This window comes from Cuculus canorus, chromosome 4, assembly GCF_017976375.1.
Source record: "Cuculus canorus isolate bCucCan1 chromosome 4, bCucCan1.pri, whole genome shotgun sequence".
Lineage (NCBI taxonomy): Eukaryota > Metazoa > Chordata > Aves > Cuculiformes > Cuculidae > Cuculus > Cuculus canorus.
In genome coordinates this window covers 10,778,721-10,790,944 of record NC_071404.1, presented here as the reverse complement: position 1 = coordinate 10,790,944, position 12,224 = coordinate 10,778,721, and the positions used below count along the sequence as shown (strand labels likewise).

Genomic DNA, 12,224 nt, shown 5'->3' with positions numbered 1-12,224 from the left:
ACCCCACTCCCATTCCCCCTCTCCATCCCCTCTGGCTGCCTTTCCCTCCTCTATCCCCCCCTCCATCCCTTCCTCTCTCCCTCCATTCCCTTCCATCCCTTCCTCTTCTCCTCCATCCCTCCCACCACCCCCCGGCTGCCTTTCCCACCTTCTCTCTGTTCCCCTCCTCCACCCCTCTTTCCCTCCTCCATCCCCCTCTCTCCCATTCCCCCCGGCTGCCTTTCCCCCCGTGTCCCCCTCTCCCCGCCCTCCAGCCCCCCCCATCCCGTCCCATTCTCCCCAGCTGCCTCTTCCCCCCTCCATCCCTGTCCCCCCCACCGGCTGCCTTCCCGGCTGCCTTCCTTCCCCCTCCCCCCCATTCCTGCTCCCTTCCCCCCGGGCTGCCTTTCCCCCCCTCCTTCCCCGTCCCGTTCCTCCCCTCCCCCGCGCGGGGTTCCCCGCCCGGCACCGCCCCCCGGGATTCCCCCTGGCGCAGGGCGGAGCTCCTCCCCGAGCGCGGCGGGGCAGGCGGAAGAGCGGCGGCAGCGCGGTGTTATATCACCCGGCCGGGCCCGCGGCGGCCCCGGAGCGGGAGCAGACGGGGCAGCAGCTCCCGGCCATGTGCTCCGTCAGCGAGGCGAGCGGCGCCGCCGACCCCTTGGCCGCGCGCTTTAAGCAGGTGGAGGAGACGCTGGAGAAGCTGCACCGGGAAAACAGGAGCCTGAAGAGCAAAGTGCCTCGGTACAACGCGCTCTGCGCCTTGTACCACGAGTCCGCCCAGCAGCTGAAGCAGCTGCAGCTGCAGCTCGCGGCCAAGGAGGCGGCGGTGCGGGAGCTGCGGGGCCGCCTGGAGCGGCGGGCGGAGGCGGGCGCGGAGCCGGCGGCCTCACTGGTGGAGAGCCTGGTGGAGCAGCTGGGGCGGGCGCGGGAGCAGCTCCGCGACGGGCAGCGCCTCTGGGCGCGCAGCGAGGAGGCGCTCAGGCAGGTGAGGAAACGCGGCGGGTGCGGCTCGGGGGCCCGCGGGGCTCGGTGCTGGGGCCGGGGCAGCCCGCCCTGAGAGGAGGCAGAGGCCACGCACTGAGAAAATGCATCGCAAGACGAATCTTTAACCACATTCTGGGGCAAACGGCTATTGAGAGTGCCTTTCCCAAAGGCATCCGCTTTCTCAATGCTTGATTTCAGGCAGGTACTTACGGAGATTCTCTCTCCAGGAGAGCTCGTGCTTCAGTTTTGTCAGGACACAGCATCTTAACAAAATCCCAGATCGAGAGCTGAGCTTGAAGTGAGCGTTCTTAAAGGTTTGCAGTGCTTGGCTTTTGGCTGGGCTGTTACCGAGGTTACCTGGGGTGACGCTGTGTGGGTTTTCTAGGATGAGGGAAAGGCTGTGGATGTGGACTTCTTGGACTTCAGTAAAGCCTTTGACAGTGTTTCTCACAGCATGCTGCTTAGGAAACTGTCTGCCTCTGGCCTGGATGGGCGCACACTCTCCTGGGTGGAAAAGTGGTTGGATGGTGCTGCCCAAAGAGTGGGGGTAAATGGAGTTAACTCCAGCTGGAGGCCAGTTACAAGTGGGGTTCCCCAGGGCTCAGTGCTGGGTCCAGCCCTGTTCAGTGTCTTTATCAATGACCTGGATGAAGGTATTGAGTGCACCCTTAGCAAGTTCGCAGGCGACTAAGCTGTGAGGAAGTGTTGATCTGCTGGAGGGTAGGGAGGCTCTGCAAAGGGATCTGAACAGGCTGGAGCGCTGGGCTGAGACCAACGGCATGATGCCGGGTCCTGCACCTGGGGCACAACAATACTGTGCAGCTACAGACTAGGGGAAGAGTGGCTGGAAAGCTGCCTGGCAGAGAAGGACCTGGGGGTGTTGGTTGACAGTGTCTGAATATGAGCCAGTGTGTGCCCAGGTGGCCAAGAAGGCCAATAACTTCTTGGCTTGTATCAGAAATGGCGTGGCAAGCAGGACCAAGGAGGTGATTCTCCCTTTGTACTCAGCACTGGTGAGACCACATCTCAAATCCTGGGTTCAGTTCTGGCCCCTTGTTACAAGAAGGATGTTGAGGCTCTGGAGCAACGAAGCTGGTGAGGGGGATGGAGAACAAGTCTTATGAGGAGGGGCTGCGGGAACTGGAGTTGTTTAGCCTGGAGAAGAGGAGGCTGAGGGGAGACCTTATTACTCTCTACAACTACCTAAAAGGAGGTTGTGGAGAGGAGGGAGCTGGCCTCTTCTCCCAAGTGATGGGGGACAGGACAAGAGGGAATGGCCTAAAGCTGTGCCAGGGGAGCTTCAGACTGGATATCAGGAAAAAATTGTCACAGAAAGGGTTATTGGGCACTGGCAGAGGCTGCCCAGGGATGTGGTTGAGTTGCCATCCCTGGAGGTATTTAAAAGATGGGTAGGTGACGTGCTCAGGGACATGGTTTAGTGGCAGATAGGATTGGTTGGACTCGATAATCTAAGAGCTCTTTTCCAGCCCAGTGATTCTATGATTCTAAGAAGTAGTTACTGTTACAAAAAGTAGTATTTCTGATTTAAGCTAAAGGAGAGTTAAGTTTCATCTAAATAACTGTATATTTTGCAAGTTAGAATGTCCCTCTGAGAGGGTGTTTTCTTTCAAACAGTGTTTCCCGGACACTGTTCATTCTTTGGAGATGAGAACGTCTTGTGTTCGGTGTAATCTGTGCTGAACAGATGTGGCTTCTGCGATCCCCTCTGCAGCCTTTCCCTTTCTCAAACGCAAGGTCAAGCAGAGAGCTGGAGCCAGCTCCAAATCAGCAAGGGGGTTGTTTGTTGTGAGGTTCATAATAGCATTAAAATTAGTCCTTGGGAAGTAACAGAATATGCATAAGGTTAGTGGGAAAACTTACCCACATGCCTGTGAGTGGGAAATCTGTTCTGTCCCAGCTCTTGTCTTGCTGCACACAATTGATGGAGATTGCTCCCTCGTGTTGCCCAGGCCTGATAAAGGGTGGTTGCTTTCTAAAACTCCAAAACGAGTCTTATATGCTGGCATTTTCCATATCATAGTAAGCCCAGCAGAGGCTGTCGTGAGCAGAGGATGCGGAGGGTTTGCATTCAAAGTGCTCACTTGTATTTATGGCAAGAAATGGGGCAGCTCCATCCCTGGGCACCCAGAGCAGCTCCACCGTCTGCATCCACCAGCAGTCCCTGCTGCCTTCAGTTCCAGAAGCTAAAGCATAAAATACTAAACGAAAAATGTAGTGTAGTGCTATGAGGCTTCATGCAACTGCTGTCACAAGGATAAGAAAAATAGTAAAAACCCCTAAATTTGAAAGTTCCATATTATTGAAGACTCTTCTCTGGCAAATGCAGTTTTGTTCTGTAGGATAAACAACTGATGTCACTCTTTTTTAGAATCATAGAATGGTTTGGGTTGGAAGGGACCTCAAAGCCGATCCAGTTCCAACCCCCCTGCTATGGCAAGGACACCTCCCACTGGATCAGATTGCTCAAAGTTTCCTTTTCTATTTAAGCTCGCTGTAAAAAATAAAACACTTTAAAGTAGATTTTTTAATTGACTTTAGGGCAGCGTGTTAATACTTGGAGAAGTAACTGGCAAGGCTGCAATGTGAGGGGATAGATTAGGGAATTCAGGATGGTTTTATGGTGGGGGAAAAATAGTCTCAGAACTGCATCCTCTCCCATCTGCCACAACTGCTGCTTTTTGTGTTACTGTCATAGAAACTTTCCCGTGTTCAGTCTGAAATACTTAAAGAACTTTGAAGCATTTATTTCTACGTGAAGCTGCATAAAGGAATTTCCAAACAGAGAAGCGGTGCTTAAAATTGAAACAAGTATTTTTGTCATAAGTAATCTCTTGACCTAATGCATTTTGTATGACCTAAAACATTTTGTATGTGTGACAGTCACCTAAAATACATTTAAATAAGTTTAAGTTTGGAAATTTGTAATAGGAAATGATCTGTCTGTTGCTCTGAAGCAGATGACAAGCCTATGATATCTCAGTATAGTTTGAAGTCTGATGGTGCATGTCTTTAATCTATAGGAAAGGGGGAAATTAGCATGATGCTAAAGAATTTAAACATAAGAACGTGCACTATTTCTGTAAGTTGGATATTACTTTTATTATTTGAAATAAATACTTTATCTACAATTAGAAAAACTGAAATAATTGTCACTGAAAATAATAAGAACAACAAAGAAGACATTTTGTGAAGTCAGAGGCCTATCTGCTGGCAAAGAAGAGTGTTCCCTGTGATTTACAGCTCCATTAGCACTCCCGGAGAACTGAAAGGGTAGCGGCAAGCTTGTACCTGTTTCACGGTCTACGCTGGCAACCAGGGCATCATTGATTATGAGGGGCGGTGCTGCAGTAGTTTCTGTTACCAGCACCTACTACTTTTGGAGGATATTAAGCACTTCTTGACCAAGCTGTTCTTGACCAAGTTGGACTAGTGTACTTCAGGTGCATAGACTACAGAGTAGTTTACCCCAGTAAGTGAGCAAACTTCTTCCTTCTCAAAGCACCTGAAGAGACGTTAACTTAATGTGGTGCAGATGTGCCCACAGTGCTTCCAATTCAACCACAAAAACGCATAGCAATGAGATAATTGATTGTTTCCTAAGAGTATGTCAGAGCCCCTCACGTACCCTGGCAGTTCAGCTACAGCCAAAATTGCTGCCACAGGGATTTCATTTTGTGTTTGCTTGTCCTGACCACTCATCCTCTCCTATGTGGGAAAGCTGCTGTGTATGCTCCTTCTGCTTTGTCCTTGTGACAATGCCGGGCAATGAATGTGCTTCACTGATTGTTGATGAAATGGAACTGGCAAGTCATCTTTTTTGAGGAAAATCTCTACTATCTGGTAATTTAGAATGCAGGACCAGTAAGCCTTTCTCAGTTTTTATAGTTACTCTTTTTAAACTACTTTGTTTCTTATAACGTCCACCTTTATTTGGTTGCTGCTGTGTATATTTCCATAAAATCTTCCTGAATTTTTGCTAGTTGTTTCTTCATTCTAGTGACAAGGAAGTGCTTGTGTAGCTGTCTCAGTGATTTTTGATTTTGATGGCTTGATCTATTAGTTCCAAGGCTGAGTGATTATATAGAAATGAATGGGATTTATTTTACTGAAACACAGAACGACCTGAGTTGGAAGGGACCCACAAGGATCATAGAGTCCAACTCCTATCCCTGCACTGGGCAACCCCAGTATTTACACCATGTGTCTGAATTTTAATTTTAAAGTACTTTGCAGTGAGTGTAGGAGCAACATGGAATTACTGCAACATGGAATTCAGTCTCAGACATATTTTTGCACTTGAGTTCACTTTGCTTTTAAGTAACTTCCCCTCCCCCTTCATATTTAGGAAGTACAGAAGCTGAATCAGCAACTAGAGGAGAAAAATGGAGAGATACAGCAGTTGATAAATCAGCCTCCATATGAAAAGGAGAGAGAAATCTTACGACTGCAGAAGAGCTTGGCAGAGAGGGAGAAGGCTCAGGCCACCAGTGATGTTCTGTGCCGCTCACTCACTGATGAAACTCATCAGCTTCAACGCAAATTAGCATCCACAGCAGAAATGTGTCAACATCTAGCAAAATGTCTAGAAGAGAAGCAAAGAAAAGAGAAGGGGAATTCTGATGACCAGATACCTACCGAAAGATCTAATCAGGTATTCTTACTGCTACTGTGTTTCTTTAAAGTCATCTTAGCTTCTGAGGTGTTAATTACAGCATGATAGCTGTAACTGAGGAGTGGTGAGAAACATCCCTTTAAATAATGTCATGTAGGGTGAAAAGGCTACTGTGACAAGCTCCAAATAATTCCATAACAAAAATTTAGGACAGAAGCAGTTATCAATCACTTGCTTTTTTGCCATCCCACTTATTATCAGAGACCTTTTTGGGGAGGGGAGGAACTTGAGAGGTCCTTTCCAACCCCAGCAATTCCGTGATTATGATTCTTTCTTGCATTTACAGGAGACAGCACCTTCTTTATACCACAGCGTGCTTCTTTGCATCACTAAATGGTGCTGTGCTTTTGCAGATGCTCTCTCTTGATTAGTTGTTTAAGCCTCTAAATCACAAAACAAAGTAGAGATATTTTTTATTTATTTAAGAACTTTGTAGTGTGTGGTTGTCTCAGATCAAGATTCGGCTTTGCACATGTAGTACAGACCTATGGCAAGTTGGTTAGGGAAGAATGAGTCAAGGTGTCTCTACCTTTTATTTTTGCTCTGGAGTTGCCCCCTGGCCTACCAGTGCAAGGCAATGTATCTCTCCAGCAGGGATGTTTAGAAAAATTGCTTCATGATAGCAAGGTGACAGAAATGTTGCAGAGAGGCACAAAGAAACACCTATATTTTGCTGTACTTTGCTGTGTGGTTTTGCTGCATCATCACCTTGGCCGAAGCTTCTCTGATTAGGATAGAGGAGAGGGTAGATCGTGTTTTTCTGTCGTTCCAGAAGTCATGATGGTTCAGCGTTGCTAGGGAATTCATAAAAATACCATAAGGAAATAACAGTAGGTGTGCTATCCCCAATAACAGATCAGTCTTGGCTAGGATGCTACACCCAGCTCTCACGAAGAATAATTGTCTCATGCTTTTACTGCTACATAGTGGTAACGCTGGGTTCCACATGACCACTCATTTATGCTTTTATGCTAAACTCTATGCGTGCTCACTTCTACTTCCTAAAACATCCCAGGAGCATTTCCAAAGAAAAATTATTCACATTAAAGTTACCTCTAAGGAACAGTTAGAGGTTGACTGCATATAAGAAAAAAGGACTTTTAAAGGAACTTAAGTATTTAGGATTATCATATTTTATGTGTAATTGATAGACAGGAAACTTGATTGACTTTGCTATCTGTAATAAGTACCTAACCTTGTACAGTGGGGACTTCCCTATTGAAATTTCAGATGCAATTACTAGCTGATTCTAGGGAATTTTGTACAAAAGTGTTCTATATTACTCACGTACACCGGGGTTTTTTTAAGCAGATGTCACAACTGTAAAAAAGAGGTATCATTTTAGTCAATTATTTAGCAAGCAGGGTTTTTTTCCCCCCTCTGTAATTTCTTCCTAGTACTGGCCAAAATTGACAGTAATAACAAGGCAAGATGAAGGCATATCTGTGTCTTTGTCATGCATTCCCCTACTCCAAACAAGAAGTTTCCAAGGAGTTTGTGTAAACTGCTAATCTCTCATCACCAGTGTAAGCCCTCATACATGTACAATGTGTGGAATTTTTCTTGCTACCTGTAGTAGGCTCAAAATTTGGTAAGACAGATGTGTTTTTATGACACTAGACATTTAAAAGCAGTGCCAAGGTGGTAAAAACCGGAGTATATTTTTGCTCGGCTTATTATTAATAAAAGCTGTAGGCTATACTGTTAGTATTTAGAAATATATTCTGTACAAGTAAATTGTATGTATTTTTTTCACTGACAGCAAATAGTTTTAGAGGAATTAAAAAAATCATTTAGAGTTTAACAGCGTTAGCTAAGTAGCATTTGGGATTTTTATGTTAAAGTAACACTTCCTTTATCTGAAAATTATAGCTTTTAGACAATGAAACTTCACTTCAAGCTCTTATCTGCAACCTACAAGAGGAAAACAGGATGTTAAAACAAAAAGTAGCTCATGTGAGTACTTTCATTCTGTACAAGATTAAGATTTGGTTGAGTATTTTGAATTACAGTAAATTTGGAATAGGCTAATCTAATTAAATGACAGTTTAATCTAATTAAATGACAGTCCAAAATTTCTCTTAGTCCTTTCAACGTGCTGCACAGTCTTTGTTGCCTTAGCAAAGGGCAACTTAGTACATTATTTTTAATGTTATTGGGGTTTTGCTGTTAAAAACACACTGCAGAAAAAAAAAATTTGTTCTTCCCCTGCATCCATATTCCACCCCAGGGAGAGCAGCACTAGGCCCAGGGTGACTGCCAACCACTTCCATCCCATAGTACTTACTAATGTGCCTGTGGACTGGCGAACGCAGGCTGCCTGCGAAGAGCCTGGCTTATAGCACGATCATCTTTGGCTCTCCTGCAAAGTGGCTTAGCCACACTAAGAGATTGAGTCAGCATATTATCTTATCTTTTAGGGAATTTTGGTCCTGCACATACAGACAGTTTGTGAGCACTTGAAAGTTTGTTTCTTCATGTTTGTGTTTTTATGTTCTTCATGACTTTTCTGGATAATCTTTCAGGTGGAAGACTTAAATGCAAAATGGCAGAAATATGATGCAAGTAGGGATGAGTATGTGAAGCGACTCCACTTGCAGCTAAGAGAAATGAAGTCACAACTGGAGCAGCAGCATGGCGTAACTTCAGCGCAAACCAATTCTGACCTGATGCACAAGGAGATACTCCGGTTAAACAAGCTGCTGGAAGAAAAAATGAATGAATGTATAAAAACAAAGAGAGAATTAGAAGATGTGAAGAAGGCTAGTGAAGGAGATAATGAGCGAATACAAATGCTGGAGCAACAGGTCATTACGTTTCTTTTTCCTAGAGGTTGGAATTCTTAATTTCTCCCCAGACCACTGAAGTCCAAGGGGGAAAAATGAAATTATTTCTTTAGACATTTGCTACTCGTCTTGCACATTTGGTCATACAGTTACTCAACAACATAGATTTAAAGGAAACTCACTACTTAACTGTGTGCACCTCTGCTGGCTTCAATACCAAATATGAAAGATCTGAAAAAGAGATACAAATACCTTTACAGTATGGATATGATAGAGAAAAGAATATTGAGGTTCTGTGAATAAATATTTACAAACAAAGGGATTACAGCCCCAACTTTTTAATCTAATCTGTCAATGATAGGAATGGTTGGACTTGATGATCCAAGAGGTCTTTTCCAACCTGGTGATTCTATGATTCTATGCTCTGATTTATAAAATCCTAACATAGTATTTCTCTTCCAGGTCCTAGTTTATAAAGATGATTTCACATCTGAGAGATCAGACAGAGAACGAGCACAGAGTAAAATACAAGAGCTTCAGGCAGAAGTTGCGTGCCTGCAACACCAGCTAGCAAGAAGACAGGTGAGAAAGCAACACGCTACTTTTACAATTAAAGCATTCCAACAGGATGTGGAACAAAAATATACTACTAAATATATTAAAACAAAATCTTACTACTTCTAAATCCATTTCATCTCAGTGCAGCTATCAAAAAATTAACATTATTTCATAAGCAGTTCTAGTGGAGATGCTTCCCAGTACACGTGTAATACTTCTCTCCAGTTCATCTTCCTTCTGTTTTGGTTCAACATAAGGGGGAATTCTTAAAGGATGGCTATGACTCCTGTAACAGTGGTGTCTTTAAAGTAGCGTACTGACTCTGTTCTGTGTTCTCATAGCCTTTACAAATATGTTAATAAAACTGATGAATATTTTATTTATGAATCTTCTGATAAAAAGAAAAAAAAAAGCAGACAAAGATGATAAAATATTCTGTTAAAGAATATCTTTTTGTTGCATCTTTTTAAAGAGCTCCTCTTCATTTTTCTAGGACTCCAGAGACACAAGTAGTCATTTCAGAGTTCACGTTGCTAACCAAAATCATATGTACGCACAGACGAATGTTGAACATCTACGAGGCAACAGCCCAGGCCAAACAGGCATGAGAAGAACATCTTCACAGTCTGAACAAGCTTCTCCTCCTGTGGACAATGGGAACTCGGGATCTGAGGGCAGGGTACAGGGTGAACTTAGATGCCCTCATTGCATGAAGTTTTTCAGTGATGAACTGAGTGATGAATTCCTCAAGCACGTTGCTGAGTGTTGTCAGTGACCACACGATGTGAGGCATATAAGTCAATCACTACTTTATAGACAGTAAAACTTTGCTCTCCTACAGTCCTAAACCAGAGTACTTCAAATGGACAGGTCTTAGGAATTAGGAGGATGAACAACATCTACCTCTTACGTGATTTCATCTTCTCTTGGACTATGTGAAAGATATAAAGCAAAGTGTTTTTATGAAGAATTATTTTTGACAACTACAAGGAAGACAAGCATAATGCAAATTCTACTACAAACTAAACCAAAACTTACAGTGGTAGCTAGATTCAGAGTGCAGCTTGACTCTTTGAGTCTAATTCTTTACAGCAGTCTGAAGGCTTGTGGAAAAAAATACTGAACTTGAAATTTCCCTCATCTTCCAAAAATGTAGGCTGAAGAAAGGGGGGAGGAGCATTTTGGCAGAAGATGGGGAAAAATGTTATTGTGCTTTAAATGGATTAAAAGCGAGTGTTTTTCTTGCCTAGTGAGGATGAACTTTCAAACATCTGAAAATCCTTGTGTTCAACTGAAATCAGGAGAAGTCAAGAAAATGTACAAGGGCTGGTTAATGACTAAAACTAGCCTGTCTTTTTGCACAGAAACATTGTACAGGGATATTTATTTTTTCTGTGCCACTATTTTACACACTTGTAAATGTGTATTTGTGTAAGTATTGATTGTATTCCTGTTTAACCTAAGGACTATTTTTTATAATAAAAGCAATTGTGTAGCTGCTTTACTACACTAGTGAGGTGGTCAAAATCTTTCAGTGTAAGTATTTAATTGTGAAATAGTCCCAGTAACTATACCCAGGGCTAAATGTCATGGTTTCAGATATGAGTTATTTCATTACTTTGGTGAGAACCAGTGTCTCAGACTACTTTCCAATATATTGAAAAATTTCTCTTTGTTTAGGAGAGGAAGAATGACCTTTCAGCTACATGAGAACACATTTAATGCCCTACCCTGCCACACACTTGTGACAAGGCCAGGACTAGCTCAGATTTCTTCTTACCCTCTCTACACTGGCAGTAATTTCAACAAATGTTTTGTGCAGAAGTATCAGAAGTTAAAGTGCACAAATACAACAGAGCCAGAGTTTTCTTCCAACCTTGCTCCAGAATGTTTCTCACCACATCAAAGCTGGAGTTAATGATAAGATACAAAGGAACAGCCTAGTACAACCCTGACCTTTCATAATTATAAAAAGCATTATATAACAAAATTACTGTCTTCTGCTTTGCTTCCTTCCTAGTACTACACTTTAGGAGGATTATGGATATTTTCCTTGATATTCCCTTTTCTTGATCCTGTCTGTTACAGCTCTAAAGGAACATAATTTATGCCAATGTTACCATATATGTGATATTACAAAAATAAAAAGTGCATAGGCCATTGCATGGAGTGTGCAGGTGCAATGGTTCTGATTAATCTAATCTTTAACTGGTTGAGAACCTGTGACTAGTTTCTAACTTGTTTTTTCCAACATAACATGCAGAGATTATTTTTTCCCTTTTTTTTTTTTTTTGTGACCATTTTGTACATTGCCTTTTAAGGTTTCAGAGATCAGAAACAGCCCACAGAACACGGGCTGAGAAACATGATTAAACTTCCTGTGGCATAAGCTAATCTTACTTGTTCAGGGTGTTCTTATTAGACAGGCCTTGTTTACAGCTCCAGTGTACAGCAGTACTGTATTGCTGGTGACTGATACAGCAGATTATGGACGTCTTTTTCAGTGGTTCACATGATGATAGAGTTACAAAGACAAACACGATAAAGTAAGCTAGATCTTGGCAGTGCCTTTTTTTATGGCATTGAGATATCACTGCTTTAATACACATCAGTCAGAAGCTCGTCTGCTAAAGGTTTCTGCTCATGTTAATCCCTGTAGGTACCGCTGGATAGACTGATCTGCAACTATCAGAAACAGATGGAAGAATTTGATCCGAGAATCTGCTGTACACAGAAATTAATAGTACATATTCTTGTGGGTTTAAGACCTGTGAGTTAGTCCTCAGTCAAAGATGAGATTAGTATGAATCCTGGGGAAGGAGGGCACCTCAGTGCCGGGAAACTGGATATATGTACCTACAATGAGGACCATACTGGACCAACAGACACAAACGGGTGAAGTTATAGGTCAAGCACAGATTACAACAACTGCCTGAAGCTATGCAATAAATGATGACCAGAATTTGAACATCCATGGCAAAAATCTAGGACACAGCTGCAGTTTTTCAGTGTAAAAATACCTTGCTTCAGAGCTAGTCTACTTTACCATTTCCTATCAAGGTGTTTTTGTTTTTTTTTTTCTGGCTGGTGAAAGGCTCTACCTATTTCTTTCTTGTTTTGGCTTAACCAAGAAACCAGTGACACACACCATGAAGAACTACCAGTGTCTTACACACAAATGTTTGTTTCAGATTATAGGGCATAAACTATACCTCCTACGAAAA

The 12,224-nt window shown here is 43.2% G+C and overlaps 1 protein-coding gene across 1 annotated transcript; it reads left to right on the top strand.

The window, feature by feature from the left end:
* Window positions 1-498: 498 nt before the first annotated feature.
* Window positions 499-11,287, top strand: TNIP2 (TNFAIP3 interacting protein 2). The gene is made up of 6 exons (XM_054066097.1): window positions 499-964; window positions 5,330-5,635; window positions 7,529-7,612; window positions 8,182-8,463; window positions 8,905-9,024; window positions 9,494-11,287. Exons 1-6 carry the CDS (start codon window positions 599-601, stop codon window positions 9,773-9,775), a joined length of 1,440 nt encoding a protein of 479 aa, XP_053922072.1. The 5' UTR covers window positions 499-598; the 3' UTR covers window positions 9,776-11,287.
* Window positions 11,288-12,224: the final 937 nt, after the last annotated feature.

Bases quoted from the DNA above. Each gene is read 5' to 3' on its own strand.
- TNIP2 (XM_054066097.1), top strand. From the start codon at position 599: ATGTGCTCCGTCAGCGAGGCGAGCGGCGCCGCCGACCCCTTGGCCGCG. The intron at 965-5,329 runs GTGAGGAAACGC...CTTCATATTTAG, and splicing joins GCGAGGAGGCGCTCAGGCAG to GAAGTACAGAAGCTGAATCA. The intron at 7,613-8,181 runs GTGAGTACTTTC...ATAATCTTTCAG, and splicing joins TAAAACAAAAAGTAGCTCAT to GTGGAAGACTTAAATGCAAA.